The following is a 24,749-nucleotide window of genomic DNA, read 5'->3' as shown; positions in this document are numbered from 1 at the left end:
GAGCCGAAGTCAGATGTTTCACCGACTGAGCCACTCAGGCGCCCCGAGAAATACTCATTTTAAAAAAATTACTAAAGTATAGTTGACATTGTTATATTAGTTTCATGTGTGCAACATAGTGATTCAATAATTCTCTACATTATTCAGTACTCACCACAATAAGTGTAGTTACCAGCTGTCATCATACAATGTTATTATAATGTTATGACTGTATTCCCTATGCTGTTCTTTTCATCTCCATGACTCACTTAATTACTGGAGGTTTGTACCTTTGAATCCTCTTCACCTATTTTGCCCATCCCTCTCCCTTCTGGCAACTACCGGTTTGTTCTTTGTATTTATAGGAGTCTGTTTCTGTTTGTTTGATTGTTTGTTCTTTGGTTTTGTTTTTTAGATTCCACATATAAGTGCAATCATGTCATATTTCTTTCTTTGATTTAATTCACTTAGTATAAAATCCTCTGGGTCTATCCATGTTGTTGCAAAGGGCAAAACTTCAAAATACTCATTCTTCATTATCAGAAATACACTTAGTAGAGGACATAGACACCCATTTATGTCAGCACACCCTAGCACGGAATTAATTAGTTAATATATAATATATAATATATAGTTTATTTTTGCGAGAGAAACAGAATGAGAGAGAGAGACGGAGTACAAGCAGGGGAGGGCAGAGAGAGGGGGGAGACACAGAATCCCAAGAAGGCTCAAGGCTCTAGCTGTCAGCACAGAGCCTGATTCGAGGCTCGAAGCCACCAACTGCAAGATCATGACCTGAGCTGATGTTGGACACTTAATTACTGAGCCGCCCAGTTGCCCCAGTTTATATTCTAGAGAGTGAGAGCATGAGCAGGGCAGAGGGGCAGAGGGAGAGAGAAAGAGAATACCCTAAGCAAGCTCCACGCTCAGTGGGAAGCTCAGTGTAGGGGTCCATCCTATGATTGGATGTCCACGAGTTGGATGCTTAACCGATTGAGCCACCTAGGTGCCCCCTGAATAATCATCATCATCATCATCATAATTATTATTTTAAATGTTTTTGAGAGAGTGGGGGAGGGGCAGAGAGAGAGGGGGATAGAGGATCTGAAATGGGCTCGGCACTGACAGCAGAGAGCCCGATGTGGTGCTTGAACTTACAAACTGTGAGATTCTGACCTGAGCCGAAGTCAGATGCTTAAGTGACTGAACCACCCATGCGCTCTCTGAATTCTTATTTTTAGCAGTTGCAGTGTGAGTAGCTTTTGAAAACTTCTCAGGTAGACCCAGGTATATATCCTTCTATCCTCCCTATTTTGATCACTAGTCTAGATACTTATGCTTCTTTTGGATTCCAAAATACTGCATCTGTGCTGGTGATGGCGAAGTAGAGTTAGTTTTTTCATGCATTCAGTATTTATTTAGTTCCAACTCTAAGAGGATATTGTGCTAGACATTGAAGGGACAGATGGATTAAAACAAAATTTTGCTTTTAATGAATAAACAATACAAACACACACACACACACACACACACACACACACACACACACACAGATAAGTACAAAATAAGATAGTTACTGTTTCTCAGAGTAGGGCAGGTCCACCTGGGGTGGTAGTGAGGCAGTATATGCTATATGGTAAACTTGATTCATTTTGTTGTCGTGTCAGCTTATACTATGGTATGGTATGTAATTTGATGCATTTTCGTTTTATAGCATAGATGGATATTTTCAGTGCAGTGTGGAAAAGTCGGTTGAACTTTTGTTTCTGAGGTCAGTTCCTTCTGGCTGTGTCCTAGTCTGGTTTTTCTTCTAGGAGTGTGGTAGTAAACCTACTAACAAGGGACAGGATTAGGATGCTGAAGAGAGGAGAGGAGGACATTCTGTTGGATTCTGGGATAATTTCAGGAATATTGACAACCTCTTTCACTGGGTTAACAACTTAGCTTGTTCTAATTGTCATATTTGCTCATTTCTATCATTTGGTAAAACCCAAAATGGACTTCTGCTTATCTGTCAACCCCTTATCTCGTCTTTAATACCTTCCCAGATACTCTACTTCATGACTTGGTTTTTTTCAACTTGCAGATTTTTTTAAGAGTTAAATCTTGTCATGTGGGAATATTTTCTGGTAATATTAACTCATTTCTGTTTTCCCTAAGCAGAGTATAAATGTTTTCATGTTGTGAACATGGAATCTTAACATATTGTAATTGCATATTTGCTTTATGCTTCTAAACATTTAGTATATTATTTCTTTCATTGAAATTTCCATGTAGGAAACTTTCTGGCAGATATGCAGCCTGTCTTGTGCTAATACAGTAATCCTAGCCTTGTCATAGTTGCAAGAGGTGATATTATTTCTGGAATACTGTGCATATTATTTAATATGTATTTGAGTGCCTCTTATGTGCCAGCCGTTTACTCTGATCTTTAGGTCCTTGTGTTGGGCCTAAGACCACTGCTACATTAATTCCCTAGGATGTCTTCTTTTTACTTATCTTGGAAGTAATAAATGTGAGATGAGAAAGTAGTTGATAATTAGAAAAGAGAAACCTAATGGATGTAGGTTTCTGTTTTGATAAGGTAAAGTAAGATATAAAAATTAAAAATTTATAGTAATGTGAATACAGAATAAAAGAGGTGCTATCTTTTTAGGAATCATCTTTCTAATCACCCTTAGAATTTCTTACAAATAATTTTTTTCTGATGGTTAGAAGCAGTACTGTTTTACTATAGACACTTGTAAACATCTACAAAGAAAAAAATTCCTATAATTATATGATCCAGAGGCATATATTATTAACGTAATGATGAATGTCTTTTTTGGTTTATTTTAAATGTACACATATTCAGTTTTTAAAAATAGAAATGAGATTGTACTGTATGCACTATGTTAGAGATTTTTAGTCAGTACAAACTGATATAGTAACTTCTGTTAAAAATTTTTTTTTCATATTTATTTATTTTTGAGAATCAGAGAGAGACAGAGCACAAGTGGGGGAAGGGCAGAGAGAGAAGGAGACACAGAATTCGAAGCAGCTCCAGGCTCCGAGCTGTCAGCACAGAGCCCGATGTGGGGCTCGAACTCATAAACTGTGAGATCATGACCTGAGCCGAAGTTGGACACTTAACCAACTGAGCCACCGAGGCGCCCCTAGTGAATTTTTTTTCACGTCAGTTTGATATTTCTCTGTGGTTTAGTAGAGCAGTATTTAAAAAGTGTATTATAATAAGACAATTGTAAAAAGTCAAACATTACAGAAGTGTATAATGTAAGGAAGGAAAAATTTCTTGTAATCTTATTTCTCTAGGTATAAATATTAATAGTTATTAGATTATTTTTCATGGCATATTATGTATTGCAATATGGTTTTTTTCATATGTATTGCATTGGATTGATGTTTACAAAACTAGTCAATTTAGTCCTAGTGTTTTGGTTGCTTCTAGTTTATTGCTATTTACAGATAATCTTAGACACTTTTCTGTGTATATACCTCTGCTCATTTCCTTAGGATAAACTCCTAGAAATAAAATCATTACATCAAAAGAAATGTGCAACCGTAAGGTTTTCCATACTCCTTGGCTTCTGGAAATGTGATACTTAGATTTCCTTCATCAGTACACGAGGTTGTTTAACAATTCTTTTTTTTTTTTTTTTTTTTTTTAATGTTTATTTGTTATTGAGAGAGAGACAGAGTGCAAGTAGGGAAGGGGCAGAGAGAGAGAGAGGGAGACACAGAATCTGAAGCAGGCTCCAGGCTCTGAGCTGTTGGCACAGGGCAGAGAACCCAATGTGGGGCTTGAACTCACAAACCGTGAGATCATGACCTGAACCAAAGTCGGACACTCAACCGACTGAGCCACCCAGGCGCCTCAAGGTTGTTTATATTTACATGTGCTCCTTAACTTTGACCATATTTTCTTTATTTTTCCATTCTGTTTGGTAAAAACTAATATATAATTTAAAATCAATTTTTTTATTCTACTGAAGGTGGTGATTTTCTCATGCTTATTCACTACTTATTGACTAATGTTTCTTACTGATTTTTATGTTTTTCTCTTATTTTCTTTTTTTATTTGAATGTGCTCTTTTTGTATTAAGGTTATCAGCACTCCAAGAACATGAATGGTTTATTTGCTTAACTAAATCATAGGCATTTGCTTTTCTTGGTATTGTTTGTTATATAACATTTAAATTGCATAAACTTGAAAGTTAGTACATTTTTAAACATTCTATATCCAGTAGACTTGTTATTCAAGTTCATTTTTAAACAACTTTTGTGTACTATTATCTAATAAATGCCCTATATGTCTTTATTATGAAAAAATATAAGCTGAAATAAATTTGATAACATTACTTGTTTTAAATGAGAAATAGAAGACTAATAGGCATTATTCTGTGACCAGTTTTATTAATTCTTCACTGATTTAATGAAACCTATTTTATTTTTTTTCTGCTAATAGCTACAAGTGTATTCATCAGAGTTTGGAGGATAATAATAGATGTCCCAAGTGTAACTATGTTGTGGATAATATTGACCATCTGTATCCTAATTTCTTGGGTGAGTCTCTGGAATGATTCTTTACTTGTAAAAATATTTTAGCCCCAAAGTGTTGTTGGCACTAATTTGTTAGAAAACCGTTTAGAGGTAAAGTGAGTCTCTCTCCTGTCACCTGGGTGCTTTCCTCAGCCTTCCTTGGGTTCTGGTGTATTTTCCATACCGTGTGTTGTCAGTTCTATATTTTAGTATTTTTAATTGTCATAAAAAAAGAAAAATTGACAAAACTCTTATTTCTTACATAGATGGCTGGACAGAATGTAAGGCTAAAGGGGAATGCCAGAGGTCCAGAACAACTGTATCTTTATACAGTGTTGTGCATTCCTGCTGTTTGTGATTCTGGAGCAGAAGTGAGAGTCTGGGGAGGAAAGAACTTGCAGAAGGAACTTAGGAAAATAAGAAATACTGAGCGGTAGGATACTCTGCAGGACTGTACTTCATGGGCTAGGTTAGGCAGAAGGGAAGTGAAAGTCCTACAAAGCAGAATCCTTTGTCCCTGAACCTGGAAACATGGATTGATGCTGCTATGTGGGTTTCTAGAATCACTTTTCTATCAGTTGTTACAACTTTGGAACACTTCTTTTGGAATGGTTAAATACAGAAAGAAATATAATGTTCTGACAATTTTGGCATTTACTAGGATTTTCAGGCAATATTCTTTAATGAGTCCAAAAGTTATGTGAATTTCTAAATAGAGCACTGTATACTAGAATGGAAGGAATTTTAAAATATAGTACTGTGTTAGTTAGAAAGTGATTTCACGTATTAAGTATATTCTCACATGTATCCAGTGAATAGTGAAGTCACAATTACTGATTTTCTAAGCTAGAAGTTATCTTGGTGATGATTAGGTTTTAACCTTCTCTTTTTATGGATAAATTTTGGTTTTGGATAATAGGAATATTTGTTTTGTTTTATTTGAGAGAGAGAGAGAGAAGAGAGTTGTGTGCACATGGGGGAGAGGAGCAGGAGAGAGAGAGAATCTTTTTTTTCTAAATTTTTATTTTGAGAGACAGAATCGGGGGAGAGGGGCAGAGAGAGAGGGAGAGAGAGAATTCCAAGCAGGCTCTGTGCTTTCAGTGCTAAGCCCAAAGCAGGGCTCGATCCCAAGAACCATGAGATCATGACCTGAGAGCCTAAAATCGAGTGTCAAAGCTTTACCAGCTGAGCCACTCAGGCGCCCAGTGAGAGACAGGGAGAGAGAGAGAAGGAGAGGGAGGGAGAGGATGTTAAGCAGGTTCCGCGCTCAGCATTGGGCCTGACTTGGGCCTTGGTCCCACAACCCTGGGATCATGACCTGAGCTGAAATCAGGAGTTGGACGCTTAACTGACTAGGCCACCCAGGCACCTCTTGCACCTTTTTTATTGATAGGTTACAACCTTTATTTATTATTTTTTTTATTAAGGTTTTTAAAAAATGTTTGTTTTTGAGAGAGAGAGTGAGAGCAGGGGAGGGGCAGAGAGAGAGGGAGACAGAATCTGAAGCAGGTTCTAGGCTCTGAGCTGTCAGCACAGAGCCTGACATGGGGATTGAACCCATGAACCGCGAGATAATGACCTGAGCCGAAGTTGGATGTTTAACCAACTGAGCCACCCTGGCTCCCCAGGACCCTTCATTTTTATTACTGTGCATTTACTTCATGGGTGAAGAGTTGTGGTAGACATTTTCTATAGCAGTCGTTTTTAAAACTTTTTGTCTGGGTGATCTGTATGAAAATTCTGAAAAATGATGTTCTTCCTTGTACATTGATCCCACGTTTAAAATTCGCATCCTTGGGGTGCCTGGGTGGCTCATTCGGTTAAGTGTCCAACTTTGACTCAGGTCATGATCTCGTGGTTAGTGAGTTTGAGCCCATGTCAGGCTCTGTACTGACAGCTCAGAGCCTGGAGCCTGCTTCATATTCTGTGTCTGCCTCTCTCTCTGCCCCTCCCCCGCTCACACTGTCTCTCAAAAATAAACATTAAAAAAATAAATAAAATTAGAATCCTCAGTTTTTTTTATTTATTTATTTTAAAAAAATTTTTTTTTTTTTTAATTTATTTTGGGACAGAGAGAGACAGAGCATGAACGGGGGAGGGGCAGAGAGAGAGGGAGACACAGAATTGGAAACAGGCTCCAGGCTCCGAGCCATCAGCCCAGAGCCTGACGCGGGGCTCGAACTCACGGACCGCGAGATTGTGACCTGGCTGAAGTCGGACGCTTAACCGACTATGCCACCCAGGCGCCCCACTCAGTTTTTTTTTTTTTATGTTTAAGTGGTTGTGAAGGATGTAACTTTAGGAGTATTGTAAATATGGTTATTTAAAGGTAAAACTTTTATCTCTTTATTTTTTAAAGTTTAATTTGAGAGAGAGAGAGAGAGAGACAGAGCACCCCAGTGGGGGAGGGGCAGAGAGAATGGGAAATGGAATCATAGGCAGGCTCTGCGCTGTCACTGCAGAGCCTGATGCAGGGCTCAAAGTCGTGAACTGGGAGATCATGACCTGAGCCGAAGTCAAGAGCCAGATGCTTAACTGACTGAGCCACTCAGGCACCCCAGGATCATCATAGTTTTTAAAAAAATTAATATATAATGGACATATAACATGATGTAAGTTTAAGACTTTTTCTTTTTAAAGTGTAAGTATTGGGAAATTTTGCTTACATAAATAAGTTGATGGGGAGTGAAGGACTTTTGATAACAGTAATGTCACTCAGTTTTTGACCTTGTTCTAAATTAAGAAATTAAGAAAGAAAGCATTTTGATTTATCCTCAAAAAGAAACTTAATGCTCTATTAGTTAACAAGTCCTTTCTTCAATTTTAATGAAAGCAAAGAATTGGAAGCCAAACACTCAAGAAGGATTTGGCCTTCTGGTCATTATCATTATACACTTTTTTGTCAAGACCTTGATTTTGCCTTTCCTGCCCTAAACACTACACTGTTAGACCCTTTTCTTCTGACTTTCCTCCCCCCATCTCTTCTTCTACCTTTAATAGCATTCCATTTAATTGCCTCCTTCTACCTTTCCTCCTCCAACACATTCACTATTCTTTCCATCCTACTTGCTCTTGAGAGCTTGCTTTCTCCTGTCACTGAGAGGCTCTTGTGAGGTGAAGTCTTCCTGTCCCTGCCCCGACCTATTGCCCCATCTGTTGCTGTCCCGACCTATTGCCCCATCTGTTGCTGTCTTCCACTCCTGCCAAGACTTGCTCTCTGGCTCCCCCTATCCATCCATGGTGTGAAAGCTCTCTCCAGCTTCCTGCCTCATCTCTCCCCTCTGTATATAAAATTTGTAAATTGAATTTTCTTACCTCCTTTATGAATGACTTTATTATTTTTTGAAGGGACAACATCAGTGTTAACATTTAAAATCCTTACTTGAAAGGAAAGTAAATAACTAAGAAGGGCACTTGTGATGAGCACTGGGTGTTGTATGTAAGTGATGAATGACTAGAATCTATCCCTGAAACCAATATTGCACTGTATGTTAACTTAAATTTAAATTAAGAAAAGGAAAGAAAAAGTAAATAAAGTATATTAACATCCTTACTACTGCTAAGCAGTGTCCTAAGTGTTTTGTGTAAACCAACTCATTTAATTTTCAGTCTTGTGAGTTGTTGCCCTACTCATTCTTCAGGTGAGGAAACTAAGGCACAGAGAAGTTGAGTAACTTGTGTAAAGTTACACAGTCATATTGGTAGAATTGGAATTTGGTCCTAAGTAGTCAGTCTTAAAAGTGTGCACTTTAACTATACTCTCTTGCTTCTAAAAAGATAGTTGCTAGAATGGAAGTGTTAGCAATAGAAGTGCATTGTCTGTTCGTAGTACTGTGGCCGTTTTAAGGATCCAGAGAAGTCTAATTATGGATATAGAATATCCTTCAAGTTAAGTGGTATACAAGATTTCTCAGTAAAATGCAATGTAGTATACACACAAAGTATTACAATTTAAGTCACAGTTTTTATTCAAATGGATGATTCTGTTACTGAAACATTAAACTCTTATTCATGTACTTCTCTTTATTCCCACTGCATTATTTCAAGCTTTCCTTTCTCTTCCCTGGTTTATAATAGTAACTTTGTGAGATACATCCTGGGCTCTTCAGAATCAGTCTGCCATCTGTCTACATTTCCAGCCTTAGTTTGTAGTCCATTAATCATTAACAGAATCACTATGACCCTGTGTGTCAGCATAGTGATTTTAAGTCATTTTATCTCCTGGTCTTTAATGACTTTCCCCCCTCTTTCTCACACCGTTATCTGAATTCTTTTCCACTTCTTTTTCTGCTTAGTGAATCTCTGTGCATGTTGTGGCCCAATTCTAATGTCACTTTCTATGTGTAGCCTACTCATTTACACTTCGATTCCTCCTTGTGCTGTGTTCTGTGTAAGGCTGTTTCAGCGATAGTACCAATTATCACATTATGTTACAACTCCTGCACCATACACATTTGTCTTCCTACTCAGAGTTGCTTGAGTCTTACTTATCATTGAAGTGTGGATTATTAGTGTGGGCTTGATACCTCTCTGGTTTGTTCAGAAATATTAATCGTTAATAAAAAGAAAAAAGAGGGCCCCCTGGGTGGCTCAGTCAGTTGAGCATTGAGTTTGGCTCAGGTCATGATCTCATGGTTTGTGAGTTCGAGCCCTGCATCAGGCTCTGTGCTGTCAGCTCGGAGCATGGAGTGTACTTCCGATTCTGTGTCTGTCTGTCTGTCTGTCTGTCTGTCTCTCTCTCTCTCTCTCTCTCTCTGCCCTTCTCCCGCTCGCACTCTCTCTCTCAAAAATAAATAAAACATTAAAAGAAATTAAAAAAAAGAAATATTAATTGTTGGATTGTGGTATAGTGGGAAATATTAGATAGTTGGATTTATATCCCAATTCTCTTATATCGTATGTGTTACCATGAATGAGTTCCTGATGCTTTGTCTAATTTACTTATCTCTAAAATGGGGAGAATGACCCATAGGATAATGTCTATAAATTAAAGTGTTAGGCTAGTGCTAAACTGGCTTAGTGCTAATTTCTTTTTCTTTATCAGGTTTTTGTTGTTTTTGTTTGTTATTATCAGTTGGCTGTTAAAGACAGAAAAAAAGAATTTGTAGAATTGGTTAATTCAGTGTTTCAGTGATAGTATCAAGTTCTGTCTTTCTGTTCCTCTGTCCCCATTGGTTCTTTGACTAGCCCCCCCCCCCCCCGCCCAAGACTGCAAGATGGCTCGAAGCAGTTCCAGATTTCCAGTCATACTGGGTTGGGGTGGGACCTGGCTTTTCCGAAAGCATATGGCAGCCTGACACTTGGGAGAAAATTATGTTGTTATTTAAAAAAGAGGGGGGAGGATGGTTTTTGATAGGTAACTGACAGTGTCTGCCTTGATATTTATAGGAAAGTAACAAACAAAAAGAAGAACAAATAAAAATGGTTAGCGCCTACTTCATAGAATCAGTCAGGTACCGTGTGGAGGATGGGACGGTCTAATACAGTGAAGAATTGTCTCCCTCCAGGTGCTGATAGTGTCATTGAGATACATACAAGAAAGCATATATTCTAAACAATTCTCCTAAGGCAGTAGTGGTAGTGATAATAGCTGTTGTGGTAGTAGCTGTGGCAAAACTGTTTCAAATTCAATATAAAATGAAAACCTAGCATTTTCTGCTTAGCATCTTTTTAATTTGGGGGCTTTTTAAATTGAGAATTGAACCCATATAAACAGAACACTTAGGTGATGCGTTTAACAATAATCCAAATTGTACTTTTTGTTTTGTTTCTCTTTTCAGTGAATGAGCTCATTCTCAAACAGAACCAAAGATTTGAGGAAAAGAGGTTCAAATTGGACCACTCAGTGAGTAGCACCGTATGTTTCAACTCTTATTACTATTTTTAATAAATTTCAATTTGTTGTTTCTGATGTTTTAAAATTAATTTAAAAAAATTGTTGTTTTTTTTTTTTTTTGAGAGAAAGAGAGTGCGCAAGTGAGCAAGTGGCAGAGAGAGAGAGAAAGAGAGAATCTCAGGAGGGGCAGAGGGAGGGGGGAAGGGAGGGAGGGGGAGAGAGTGAGAGAGAGAGAGAGGGAGAGAGGGAGAGAAAGGGAGGGAGGGAGAGAGAAAGAAAGAAAGAAGCAGGGCTCACCTGAAACAGGACTCGAGCTCACCCGATGTGGGACTTGAACTCAAGAACCCTGTGAGATCATGACCTGAGCCAGAGTTACATGCTTAACAACTGAGCCACCCAGGTGCCATAATATTAATTACATATCAAAGCTTAGTATGTCATTGATTTTTTTTTTAAGGAAATTTGTTTTAAGTTTATTCTATTTAATAAAGAACTTTGTTAACTGCATTGTCCAAAATTTAGTGATTATCTTTTGAATGGTCTTGTGGGATCACACTGAGTCATGTTGGCTTGTAACACATGACATTTAGAGGATTATGTGGCAGGGTGAAACTGTGGTTGGTAATTTGGAAAAACTATTGGAAGATTCTGAATTTAAGAGGATCAGTCCCAAACTTATTGAGGGAAGTGAGCTTAAATTAATAACTTACCAAGTACAAAGTTGAAAATATGGCTAGACAGATAATTAAAATCCAAGCACTTATTTATTTATTTATAAAAGTTTATTTTACTTATTTTGAGGAGGGGGTGGGGCAGAGATTGGGAGAGAGAATCCCAAGCAGGGTCCACACTCCCAGTACAGAACCCAACACAGGGCTTTATCCCATGAACCATGAGATCATGACCTGGGCAGAAATCAAGAGTTGGACAATCGACAGAGCCACCAAGGCATCCAAAATCCAAGCACTTATTTTGAAGGGAATTCTACTGTTAGCTGTGCCCACTTCTTGAATATTACTTTTGTATCTGTTACCTAAATTCATTTAAGGAAGAAGTAGTGTTTAATTTAGGATTAGAAGGCTAGGAGCCACTTGCTTGGAAGGAGTAGGTTAGAATATTAAAGTATATTTTTTATATCTGTGTCATAAACATATTAGGAAGTAGCAGTTAAGCATTTGTTTTAGACTCTCTGAAACAATCTTCTTGAAGTTGCTATGGTTCTTCTTTTCTTCATTTTTAGAATGGCCACAGGTGGCAAATATTTCAGGATTTGTTGGGAACTGACCAAGATAACCTTGATTTGGCTAATGTCAACCTCATGTTGGAATTACTAGTGCAGAAGAAGAAACAGCTGGAAGCAGTAAGTGGTAGCTGAACTTTAAAAAATTTTAACTGGTGTTCTTTATTGCATTGAGAAAGATCTAGAAATGCTTAAAAATAATAGGGTAGTGTCTGCCACTTAGTTCATTCAATTTTATTCTGTAAGAGCATGCTCAAGGTATCACTTCTAACAAATTCCCCCTTTCCAAGTAAAAGAAAAGACATATGTCTTTTTTTTTCTTTTTCTTTTTTAAAATATTTATTTATTTTGAGAGAGAGAGAGCGAGCGAGCAAGCATGAGTGGGGAAGAGGGGCAGAGAGAGAGAGGGACACAGAATCCCAAGCAGGCTCCATGCTCAGTGTGGAATTCGATGTGGTGCTGGATCCCACCACGACCGTGAGATCATGACCTGAGCCAAAATCAAGAGTCAGATGCCAAACTGACTGAGCCACCCAGGCGTCCTTCTTCTTTTTTTAAAAATTTGTTTACTTTGAGACAGCAAGCAGGGGAGGAGCAAAGAGAGTGGAAGAGAGAGAATCTTAAGCAGGCCCCTTGCTGTCGGCCCAGAGCCCAACGTGGGGCTCAGTCTCATGAACCATGAGATCATGACCTGAGTGGAAAGCAAGAGTCAGACGCTTAACTGACTGAGCCACCCAGGTGCCCCAAGACAAAGTTCTTATATACAACTTACTTGCACTGTCCAGTTTATATTAAGAAAAACTGAGTGATAAGAAAGATGTGAGAAAATACAGTTTCATTTTAATGGAAAACAATTATATTCGTCATTTTTTCCTTATATATTCCTTGCCATATCTTCCCTTCTTCACATATGAGATTTAAAAGAGAAAATAGATACTATTTTTATCTACATAAAATCCTTTCAGCAGGTGTCCGTTGGTGGCAGCTGTAGTCTATGGCTTAAATAATTTATAGAAAGATGGGAACTGGCACTATATATATGCTGTTTCATCTAGTGAAAGTAAATAATTATAAAATTGCATTTATTTTATGTAAACATAAGCAATGTAAAATGTGATTTTGCGTGTGTTAGTCAAGAATGGAATATGATCCATTAGGAGTAACTCGCACCTTAGCAGGAGCAGAGTCCCCGTGACCTAGCTTAAATGAAAAGGAGGGGTAAAGTAAGTGAGTGAGTAGCTGACATACATGAAAAGGAAGAGTTTAACAACCAAATATGGGGAAGATTGGGACCATAGCTTCTCTGGAGACTATAAGGAAATGAGATCAGTCACTTGAATGTTGTTGGATCTTTGGTGCTTCTCATGTCTGTTTCTTTGGGACAGGTCTGATTTCCTTTTCTCAGATTCTTATCACATGGTGGGTAATATAGTCACTTGTATTTTCTTCATTTGTATTTATGTTTTGAAAGAAAAGGGGCTTTCCTTTCCAGTTTCAGTTTAAAAAATTCTGTGGGTGGATTGTTTATTAACATAGCTTAGATCTGGATTGCATCTGATAGAATGGGAGTCTTTTAGTAGGACGAGGGAATAGCTGAGGTTGTGCTTACCAGAATGGTTCTCCCATGCTGTGTCTTTTTGGGGGACAGGACTGGCAGGAATTTCTCCTGTGTTTTTAGAAGAGGAGGCTTTATCTTTTATTTATTTATTTTCTTTTAGTTTTATTGAGATATGATTGACATATAACACTGTATAAGCTTAAGGTATACAGCATAATGTCTTGACATACATGTATTGTGCAGTGATTACCACAGTAAGTTTAGTAACATCCATTATCTCATGTAGATACAGGAGAAATAAAGAAGAGAAAAAAAAGGAAAAAAAAGGGTTTTTTTTTGCGATGAAAATTTTTAGGATTTACTCTTTTAGCAGTTTTCAAATACACCATACAGTGGTGTTGACTGTAGTCATCATGTTGTATATTACATCCTCAGTACTTATTTATCTTATAACTGGAAGTTTGTACCTATTGATCGCCTTCATCCAACCCCCTCCCCCCTGCCCTGCCATTTCTAGTTAGCACAAATCTGATTTCTATGAGTATGGTGGATTTTAAGATTCCACATGTAAGTGAGATCAATACAGTACTTGACTTTCTCTGTCAGACTTTCTTCACGTAGCATAATGCCCTCAAGGTCCATTCATGTTGTTGCAAGTGGTAATATCTCCTTTATTCTCCTGCTGAATAGTATTCCATTTTGTATATATAGCCATGTCTTTATCCATTCATGGTTGCAGACACTTAGGATGTTTCCGTGTCTTGGCTATTGTAAATAATGCTTTAGCATACATGGGGGTTCAGATGTCTCTTCAGCATAGGGATTCATTTGTTTGGATAAATACTGAGAAGTAGGATTACTGAATCATATGGTAGTTCTGTTTCCAATTTTTTTTTCCTTAAGAATGCCCAGAAGTTTGATTCAAGGTTCAGAGATGGTGGCCAGGCTGCCCATCTCATTGCCCAGCACCTCTTTCTCCAGCATTGGCTTTGTTTTGCTTTTGCTTTTGTTTTGAAAAGTGAGGGAGGATTCTTAACGCGAACTTCTTTTCAGAACCGCCCTCCCAAGGGTTTCCTTATGCCTCCAGCAATGAGGTGTTTGAATTGGTCCTTTGGTGCTTGTCAGCCACCTTGTGCTGAGAGGTTTCAGTAGCTTGCAGTGAGACTGGTCCTTCTGTATTTCAGGGATTTGCTCCATCACAGTTTTTATCTCCAGGTACCTGGGACACAGTGCCTTGTATATCTGAAGGCCAGGTGCACCAGGGAAGCCATGTAGCCATGGTGCTGCCTGTGTACCTAGAAGCCTTCCGACAGATATGTGGTGAAAAGCCACATGACTATTTTCAATTTTTGGGAAGCCTCCATACTGTTGTTTGCCACAGTGGTTGTACCAGTTCACATTCTCACCACTAGTGCAGAGGGGCTCCCTTTTCTTGACATCCTCACCAGCATTTGTTAGCTCTTCTCCTTTTGATAATAGCCATTGTATCAGGTATAAGATGATATCTCATAATGCTTTTGATTTACATTGCCCTGATGATTTGTCAGTTATTGGCTGTCAGCGTAGAGCCTGATGTGGGGCTTGATCAAGACCATGACCTGAGCCAAAATTAAGTGTTGGACACTATTAATTTTTTGATTGGATGCCAGGAATTGTAAATTTCATTTTGTTTAGTGCTGGGTTTTTTTTCCTGTTACTTTATACACTCCTGAGCTTTGTTCTGACACAAGTTACTTGGAAATAGTTGGATTCCTTTGAATCTTTTTTTTAAGCTTTATTAGGTGGTAACAGAGGAAATTTTTATTTTTTTATTTTTATTATTTTATTTTACTTTTTTAATTTACATCCAAATTAGTTAGTATATAGTGCAACAGTGATTTCAGGAGTAGATTCCTTAATGCCCCTTACCCATTTAGCCCATCCCGTCTCCCATAACCCCTCCAGTAACCCTCTCTTTGTTCTCCATATTGAAGAGTCTCTTCTGTTTTGTCCCCCTCCCTGTTTTTATATTATTTTTGCTTCCCTTCCCTTATGTTCATCTGTTTTGTGTCTTAAAGTCCTCATATGAGTGAGGTCATATGATGTTTGTCTTTCTCTGACTAATTTTGGTTAGCATAATACCCTCTAGTTCCATCCACGTAGTTGCAGATGGCAAAATTTCATTCTTTTTGATTGCCGAGTAATACTCCATTGTATATATATATACCACATCTTCTTTATCCATTCATCCATTGATGGACACAGAGGATATTTCTATGTAGGCTAATTTTGCTCCCCCCCCACCAAAGCAAACTTTTTGAGTATTCATTTTGTTTATTTTTGCTTTGTAATCAGTATATTAAGGAAACATTCATACATTTCAAGAATTGCTTAATTCTGATATCCAGATTTAAGCTTGCGAACATGACTCTTAAACCTACAATTAAAGCTATTCATTGTAATTTGCTATACTAGCAACATTAAATTGCAGTTACTTGGAGCATTAGTTAAATGGTTTAAAGTGACACCTTCCTATCTCATACATGGAAATTAACTTCTCCATGAATGTCTCCTCACTCTGTTTCCCTGCTGCCGAAGTCATTATTCTGAAGCTTATCATGGTCCAAAGAGAAGGAAAAAAAAGCTTAATCCGAACTGAGATATATATATGTGTATATATATATATATAAAAAGAAAAAGATGGCACAGCAGAAGGGAATGCCATTGTACGAGTGCAGGCCCTCAAGCAGCAGTAAACTCCTTCTTTAGAAAGGTGTCCTTTCTATCACTGGTACCAGAGGCCAGATTACATAGCATACCTTTTTCAAGTAACTGTTCAGGCAATAGAATAAATGTAGAGGCATCATATTGAATCCCACTTAATATAACTACAGACCAATGCTTCTACAAATCAAGTTCTTTGATTGCCAATTAAGTACAAGTCTTACCTTCATAGCTTGGTCATACGCTGAAGTCAATACATACACTTAGCATTTTAGTCTAATCTGTTTCATGTACATAGAACTGAAATCAGTTACAAGGTATGGCCTAACAAATGCTGGGGGCGGGGGGTTTAAAAAGTAGTTTTAACAAGTGCTAAACAGATTTATCTTGTACACTGAAGTCATCATACATACAGCAAAGTCAGAGCTTTTATATTTGAGTTTATTCTTCATTTAACTTTAAAAAAAATTTTTTTTTTTTACATTTATTTATTTTTGCGAAACAGACAAAGCATGAGCAGGGGAGGGGCAGAGAGAGAAGGAGACACAGAATCTGAAGCAGGCTCCAGGCTCTGAGCAAGCGGTCAGCACGGAGCCTGTTGTGGGGCTTGAACCCACAAACTTTGAGATCATGACCTGAGCTGAAGTCGGACGCTCAACCGACTGAGCCACCCAGGTGCCCCTCTTCATTTAACTTTTAAAACACTACTATAGTTGAATATTAAAAACAACAGGAAGTAGTGAGCTATGATTGTGGTTCTTCACTTATTCACTACTGCGTAGAGCATGCCAGCAGTGTTATTCACCAGCCCTGTTAAGAGGTCTGACACTGAGCATCACCCCCAGGAGGACGTTCATCATCCTCATGTGCTTCTCCATTGTAATGGTGCCATCTTTCTGATTTGGATCAAAGTCCACCAGTTCTACCTGGTCCAATTCATCAGTCTCTACTACTTCCTTCCTCTCAGGTAGGAGTTTTTCCAGTATAGAGAGTTTGTCAGGAGAGAAAAAGCCATTCTCAGGAAAGTTTACCTTAAATGTGATGATTAGGTGACCTTTTTTCATATGGTCTATGATAAATTGGCATGCCTTCATTTAGCACACCCTTGATATCTCCATGCTTGACGGTCTCACGTGGAATGAGAGGTGATGACGGTGGTTCAGTTGTCAAGAGTAGATATTGTCTTTTGAAAGCCACACAGTGCTTCAACCAGCTGTATATCCATACATATGAAAAAATCTCCTTGTCCAGTGAAAACAGCATGGTCCTTCTGATCTAAAACAGTGATGATATCTTCTGGTTCCAGTCTTGATTCTTGGTCTCCTTCACCATGGAATGTTATCTTCTGGCCACCTTTCATGACTTTGTCAATATGAACTTCTAGAATCTTCTTTTCTTGAACTATCATCCTCCCATTGTAGCTTTTACATCTGTCTTTAGGTCTGATCCCTTCCCCATGGTCCTAGCACTCTGCACACAGATTGAATTTGTTGAGCCATTCCAGGTCCCATCTGGTGAAAAAAAACTTTATTTCTTTCTGTTTAAAAAGTTTATTTTTTTATTTTGAGAGAGCCTGTGAGCATGAGTGAGCAGGGGAGGGACAGAGAAAGAGGGAGAGAGAAAATCCCAAGCAGGTTCCATGCTGTCAGCATAGAGTCCAATCCCACGAACCTTGAGATCATGACGTGAGCCCCTTGAGACCATGAGCTGAGCCGAAATCCAGAGTTGGGAGCTCAACCCACTGAGCCACCCAGGTGCTCCCTATCTGATGGATTCTTACTTGCATCCCAGTATGTTGGTAATTGGGACAGCATTGTGCCACTCCTTTCCTACAACCTCAGCCTTCATATTTGTTGCAAATCACATTCTTTTGCAGAGCTAGTTTTCTATCTTGAGAAAGAGAAAGAGAGCGTGAGCAGGGGAGGGGCAGAGAGAGACTAGGAGAGACAGAGTCTCAAGCAGGCTCCATGCTGTCAGAGCAGAGCCCAACACGGTGCTTGATCACATGAACTGGGAGATTGTGAGCTGAGCCAAAATCAAGAGTTGGACGCTCAACCTACTCAGCTACCCAGGTGCCCGTCTTTTACTATGGGTGGGGAGGTGGGAAGGGGCACATTGCTGGGCACAGCTCAGGCAACTGCCACTCCTCTCCTTCTCACTGAGCATTGGGGAAAGTTCCACCCTTTGTTGAGTATTATACCTGATGTTTGTGTATTTTAAGGTTTTTCTGCCTTGACTCCTGGGAAAATGTAATATTTCTGGTCTTTCTTTTTCTCTTTCTTTCTTATTTACTATCAAGTTAGCTAACATACAGTGTAGTCTTTTAAGCATTGTTTTTTAAAAAAAGTTTTTAATATTTATTTATTTATTTATTTTGAGAGAGAAAGAGCATGAGCAGGGGACAGGCAGAGAGAGGGAAAGAGAGGGAAAGAATCCCAGCCAGGCTCCGTGCTGCCAGTGCAGAGCTGGATGCAGAACTCGATGTTATGAACCATGAGATCATGACCTAAGCCAAAAGTAAGTGTCAGGTGCTTAACCTACTGAGCCACGTAGGCACCCCTATTCTTCACATTTTTAAGCATTCTTATTTTAATCTTCTGTTTCCTTTATTTTTCTTTTGTATTTACATATGAAATTACAGTTTCAGAAATTTGCCATTTATCTCCTTTCTTGAAATAATACTTTTTTTAATGTTTATTTTATTTTAGAGAGAGAGCATGCATGCGCACGCACACACACACGCACACACTAGTGGGGGAGAGGCAGAGAAAGAGGGAAACACAGGATCCAAAGCAGGCTCCAGGCTCTGAGCTGTCAGCACAGAACCCGATGCCGGTCTCGAGCTTGTGAACTGCGACATCATGACCTGAGCTGAAGTCGGATGCTTAACCAACTGAGCCACCCAGGCGCCCCGAAATTATACTTTTAAAGAAGATTAAATTTCAGAAGAGGTGCCATTTGCTGAATTGAATTCCTGTTGTTCTTAGTTGGTCCCAGTTTTCCTTGACCTTGAGGCTTTGGGGGATTTTCCCCCTCTTCTTTCTACAGAAAAGCTTTCTACAGATCAGTTGCATTCTTACTTTACATGTTCCAGTTGATAGACTGAAGCAAAGTATTCAAACTTAGTATTTTGAGGATAGTTTGTATACATCCTTTGCAAATGAATCAACCGTCTTGGCTGTGTATGTTCTTTTTGTATAAAGATGTGGTCTTTGCTCTTTAGCCAAATACTCTGTTGACAGTTATAGATAATCGGTATAAAAAAGTCCTAAGAAGGGTGCAGAAGGGTATTTGTCATCAGTGTTGGGGCACAGAGCCTTGATGAGTTTGTTCTGTGTGATAGTTCAACTTTTCAGGAATGTGTCTAAGGTTTAGTAAATACCACTTTGTTTTGCAGGAAAACAATTCACTTTAAAATTTTCATGATACTATGTTTTAAAAATTTATTCACTTGTGAGACATTAATTCAGTTATGTTAATCAGAATATCCTAATGTGATTGCTTCTTTATATTTGTTCTCTCTTGTCCTTATTGTCTTGACTTAAACATTTCATTGATCTGTTTTGCCTTTTACCCTTTAAAATATGAAGAACCCTCTCCTCATAGGGGATAGACTCTGGGAGTGGGTGGCCATGCCTTTTCGTGATATGTATAATATGTAGGGATTTGTCAAATTTTGACTGGCTTATTCTTATCATCTGGGGACTTGGTTTTATTTATTTATTTTATTTTAGAGAGGCGGGGAGGGGGAGAGGGAGAGAGAATCTTAAGCAGGCTCCACACTCAGTGCAGAGCTGGGTGCAAGGCTCAATCCCAAGACCCTGAGATCACGGCCGAAATCAAGTAGGTTGCCAGACGTCCCTGGAGACTTGCGAAACAAAGGTTCTTGGAATATTTTCTAGAGTAACAGAATCAAATATAATTGTCCCTATTTGTTTTAACAAATGCCCCCAGACAATTCTGTTGCATAACAAGGTAAATGAAAGTTTTATTATTTTTTGTTATTTATTTTTGTTTGATTTGGAAGTGATTTTCTGGTCTTTATTATTCTTCTTTTGAAATATATAAGAAATTAGAGTTACCTTTGTTAATAAACTATCTCATTCCATTTTTAGCTTTTGATGCTCTTTTTACATATATTCATTCATCAGTTTCACCTGGAATTCCTTGTTTCTTTGTGTGAATTTTAACAGTAACAGATAAATATTTGCAGTTTTATATTTTATACCCAGAAACTGTCAAGCTTATAATTATCTTTTATCTGTTACATCTTTGTTTCACTTAACAATTCAGATTATTTACCTCTTCCTTCATTTGATTATATTAAAATATTTGTTCTTGAATGTTTGATTTTTGACTGAAATTCTCTGTGGACATATATTCTCACATTTGTGTGAGTAGGTAATAGCCACAAATAGTAAGTTTCATTTCTAAAAGGTATGTATTCCTTCCCAAATATTATTCTGCCTTTGGAGAAAGTGATTTTAGTTTCCAGGAACTGTGTTGAATCCACTGTGATTTTTGTCTTGGCGTTCTCTTAGTTTGGTTGGAAGAGAATGCTAGGGCAGATAACAGAATTGCCATTTTCTGTAAGTAGTTTTTTCAGTATGATAGATGAGAAATGTAATTTAAAACCCCTGTTTCTTAAAATGAGTTTTAGTTTTGGGGAAATGGCTTCTTTTTAAAAATGCCAGTTAGTAAATGAGAAAACTGATTAATAGAAGTTACAGGCTGATTTAAATGGATGCATGAAGTTGTTTCATACTGGTTATACTGCAGTGTTAAAGAAAACTTTGAACTCATAGTCATGTTTTTAAAAGAACAATTATAATTTTCTGTTACAGGAATCACATGCAGCCCAACTACAGATCCTTATGGAATTCCTCAAGGTTGCAAGAAGAAATAAGAGAGAGGTATATTAATTTGTATGTTTTACATAATGTTTCATTTACTGTTGACTATTCCTATTATTGCCCATTTTTGTAAAGGCATTTCATGCTCAAAAGTTTATTTAAACATTTAAAAAAGGCTTTTGAGTTGTAGGCAGTTTCCTTATGCTTTGTTATTTTAACTTTTACCCTTAGAACTTGGTACTTTGTTATTATTTTTAAAACATTTTTATTATTTTTTACTTTCTTTGGATACTTTATCATTATTTTTTAATGTTTATTTATTTTGAGAGAGCACATGAGCAGGGGAGGGGCATAGAGAGAGGGGGAGAGAGAGAGAGTCCCAAGCAGGCTACGTGGGGCTCGATCCCATGAATCTTGAGATCGTGACCTGGGCCAAGATCAAGAGTCGGATGCTTAACTGACTGAGCCTTCAGGTACCCCTACAAATCGGTACTTTAAAAATCCCTTTTTGGAGATGTACTGAAAAGTTTTCTGTAGGATTGAATACAGTGACTTACCTCAAAGCTCTAAAGAACAGAAAATAGAATTATCAAATGACACCCTGAAAAGAGAACTTCGGAACTTTAGATAATAAAGTCTTAGGTATTTTTCTTATGGCAGAAATGTATGCTGGGGGGAAAAGCAGGCAAAAACATAGCTGCCTATTTGGAACTTGGAAAGTATGTCATGCAGGATAGCTAAAAGGTAACTTTTTATTAATAATCTTATAATCAGGATTTTTTTCATTTGACATTTATAAAATTCTTCAATCATTTCACACGTGTACAAAATATGGGAAAATCAAAGGCAAAATTCTGTATTATGGGGAGAATGCCAATATAACTTCAAAAAGGAGTTCTACATTTAAATTCTGAACTGTCCTCAAATCTCTTATATTTTTAAGATTTCTAAGTAAGATTTTTTTATTCATTTAGAAAATACATGTAATGTCTATTATGTGCTCAGTTCTAGGCCATCTGTTTTTGAAACTAAAGAGAGATGTTTTTATTGTGATGAAGTATGGTTAGTGTGTGTTGTCAGAACCTTACATTATCTTAGTTTGATGTTTCCTTGTTTCGATTATTCATGATATCTGTTTTTACTTTTTCTTACTTTGTTCCAATTGGATTTTCCTGTACTATGATACTGTTGATAGCTAAATATTCTTTATCTGGTTTTTCACTTGTTTTCTTAAACTTAAGCTTTACTGAGCTAATAATTGTGGTTTTAATATGTCTATTAACAAAAACATTTTCATTATAAATTTAAAATTTATTCCTCTCTTTTTTTCTTTTGGTGGCTACTTAAACTTTGATCTGCATAAGAATCACCTGAAGATAGTTAGAATCCAGGTTCTGATTGGGGGTGTGTTTTGGAGCCCCATAGTCTGCATTTCTAGGAAGCTTCAGGTGATGATGTTGTTGGTCCTTGGACCACACATTGCGTAGCAAAGCTGAAAATTTTATGATATATGGAAATAAAATTATTACTTTAATATATACACTCAACATCTTTTTGCCATAGGAAATTCTTTGGAAAAGTGATAGTTTTTCATATCGCATACATACCTCCCAACTTTTTAAGACAGAATGTGAAATTGTTTTGCAGTAGTTTCATACATACGCTTCTTTCTGCTTTAAACTTTAAACTCATTGAACATGGGATTAAGTACATGAGGAATTACGTGATAATGAATGAGTAAGTGACTCAATTAAGTGTGCAGTCCAAACATGAGGGTGTCTGAGGGTTAAGTAAATGGCTGGTCATTATCTGTGTCATGAGTTATTATTAAAAGTTTTTGTTTTAATGTTTATTTATTTTTGAGAAAGAGGCAAAGTGTGAGCCAGGGAGGGGCAGAGAGAGAGGGAGACACAGAATCCAAAGCAGGCTCCAGGCTCTGAGTTGTCAGCACAGAGCCTGGTGTGGGGCTCGAACTCACGAGCCATGAGATCATGACCTGAGCTGAAGTCAGACGCTTAACCTACTGAGCCACCAGGAGTCCCTGTGTCCTGAATTACTTAAGGTTTTTATTAGACCCTGGTTTTTCACTGCTTTTCTAGGGGTCTGTTAATGCTTGCAACAAAATTGTTAGATTTTAAAATGTCTCAGGTAATAAAAGGATACAGTATATAACTCTAAAAAAACTGTGAAGATCCTGAGATTATTACCTTACTAGCAATCTCACAAGTTAGCCTGTAACACTTTCATTTGTGCTGTCATTTACATGAGACTTCTGGGCTGGAGATAGAGGATTTTATTGTGGGCACATTTGGTGCACCTGCTTCATGTTTGTATGTTTTCTCTGAACCTCAAGTCTCACCAGGGTGTCGTAGAGATGCGCTCAGGCGAGTGCTGCACATACAGTGTATTTATGTAACAACAAAGGAACCCCGAGTTTGAGAAATCCCAGGCTTTTAAAAGGGTCTCTGGCAAACATATCTAGTCTTTGCCCTGCAGGGAGATATTATTTTTATCATATTGATCAGAAAATAAATCTGCCCTCTGTCACAGGCAAATTCACTATTTCTGTGTTTGCTGTAGAAACATCCTTGAAAAGATAATTTGGAACTAAAGCTATGACAGGATGTTCAGAAATGGGAGAGATCAACAGAAAATTATTTTCTAGTAAATAATTCATCCTTGTGATTGTAATTTTTCCTCTCTCGGATGTGGTGGTTGAGGGCCTCTAATAGTACCTTCTAGGATACTGCTTTTGATCCATAGCTCTTAGTATCTGTGTTTCTGTGTTTTTGCAATTAAATGTCTGGGTTAATTGTACTGTAGAATTTTATAGTTTGACTTTAGATTGATCTTTGTGATTGAATGATTTCTTTTTCCATTTTGAACCATATTTTCTTACTGTGGGCAATTTAACTCTGAAGTGCACTAGTTCTGAGTACTTCTGGGTATTGATATCTATTTTGTGCATTGATTATATTGTTATTACTACATTTTGGTTTTCTTTGTTGTTGTTGTGCCCATGCTTTGAGTATTTCAGGTTTAATTATGTAAGAGACACTGAGGAGCAAGGTTAACAAAGTTTAAAACATTTGAAAATTTAGTGCTATGTCAATAGACTTTAAAAATTTATCAGTTACTTTGATTGAATTTCATAAATTTCTCCATAATTGGAGTCAGGTACCAGTAGTGATATGTAATCATAAGAAACTTTAGTCTAGGAATTTAGTTGATTAATTTAGTACCCACAGAATGAAGTGATTATATTTTTTCACATATATTATGAAGTATATTTGCATACTTAATCCTCAAAATGAATATTGTTGTTAGAGGTCTTATGTCCTGTTGTGTAATTTATACTTGAACTTATTCAATCAAAGTATAGGCTGACCAGGCGGCAGAGTACTACTTTTGAATTTATTTTCCTAAGATTAACATTCAGACTTTGAAAATTAACTTTGTGATCTTATACTTAACTTTTATTGGGGTCATGATGCACTTTGGTTTAGATATTTATATATACCAATCTGAGAAGTTAAATCTGCTTTTCAGATTTAACATACTTATTTGCTTCAATATCACATCTTGCTAGTACTTTAGGGCTATTAGAATCCTACATTTAATTTTTCGTTTTTGAGTTAATTTTCCCTACTGACTCTTTTTCAGATATTAAGAGGACACATAGTAGGCGTTTGCATTTGTTACCTATTGCTGTGTAACAAGTTACCGTCAAATTTAATGGCTTGAAACATTAAACATTTAATATCTTGGGTCAGGAATCGTGGTGCAATGTAGCTGAGTGCCTTGGCTCAGGGTTTCTAGCAAGCTACTGTCGAGATGTTGGCCAGGGTAGCAGTTACCTCAGAGTTTGCCTGGGATAGGAATCCTTCCAGGCTCACCCATTGGCTGTTGGAAAGGGATACCGATACCATGGCAAATGGACTTCTCCATTGGTTGCTTACTACATGGCTGCTGGCTTCTCTCAGAGGGAGCAAGTGAGAAGGAAAGAACGTTTTGAAGACAGCAGTCACTCCAATTTGGAAG

General features: G+C 37.6%; 1 protein-coding gene and 1 pseudogene across 9 annotated transcripts in view; one reads left to right on the top strand and one right to left on the bottom strand.

Annotated features, from left to right (window-relative positions):
* Positions 1–24,749, top strand: part of COP1 (COP1 E3 ubiquitin ligase) — a 259,333-nt gene that overhangs the window by 38,627 nt on the left and 195,957 nt on the right. For 7 of the 9 annotated variants that reach the window (XR_009254573.1, XR_009254574.1, XM_058702419.1 and 4 more), the window contains exons 3-6: positions 4,445–4,542; positions 10,299–10,375; positions 11,595–11,714; positions 20,700–20,768. Coding sequence is in view for 7 of the 9 variants with exons in the window: in XM_058702419.1 (XP_058558402.1) it covers positions 4,445–4,542; positions 10,299–10,375; positions 11,595–11,714; positions 20,700–20,768 (364 nt within the window). In the remaining 2 variants the exon portion in view is untranslated. The remainder of the gene's footprint in view (positions 1–4,444; positions 4,543–10,298; positions 10,376–11,594; positions 11,715–20,699; positions 20,769–24,749) is intronic. The other 2 variants (XM_058702418.1, XM_058702415.1) reach the window with 1 other exon arrangement.
* Positions 16,620–17,759, bottom strand: LOC131496621 (dnaJ homolog subfamily A member 1-like; annotated as a pseudogene).

Source organism: Neofelis nebulosa, chromosome 15 (assembly GCF_028018385.1).
Source record: "Neofelis nebulosa isolate mNeoNeb1 chromosome 15, mNeoNeb1.pri, whole genome shotgun sequence".
In the NCBI taxonomy this organism is placed as follows: Eukaryota; Metazoa; Chordata; class Mammalia; order Carnivora; family Felidae; genus Neofelis; species Neofelis nebulosa.
The sequence above is the reverse complement of the archived record's forward strand: the minus strand, read 5'-3'. Positions and strand labels throughout refer to the sequence as shown.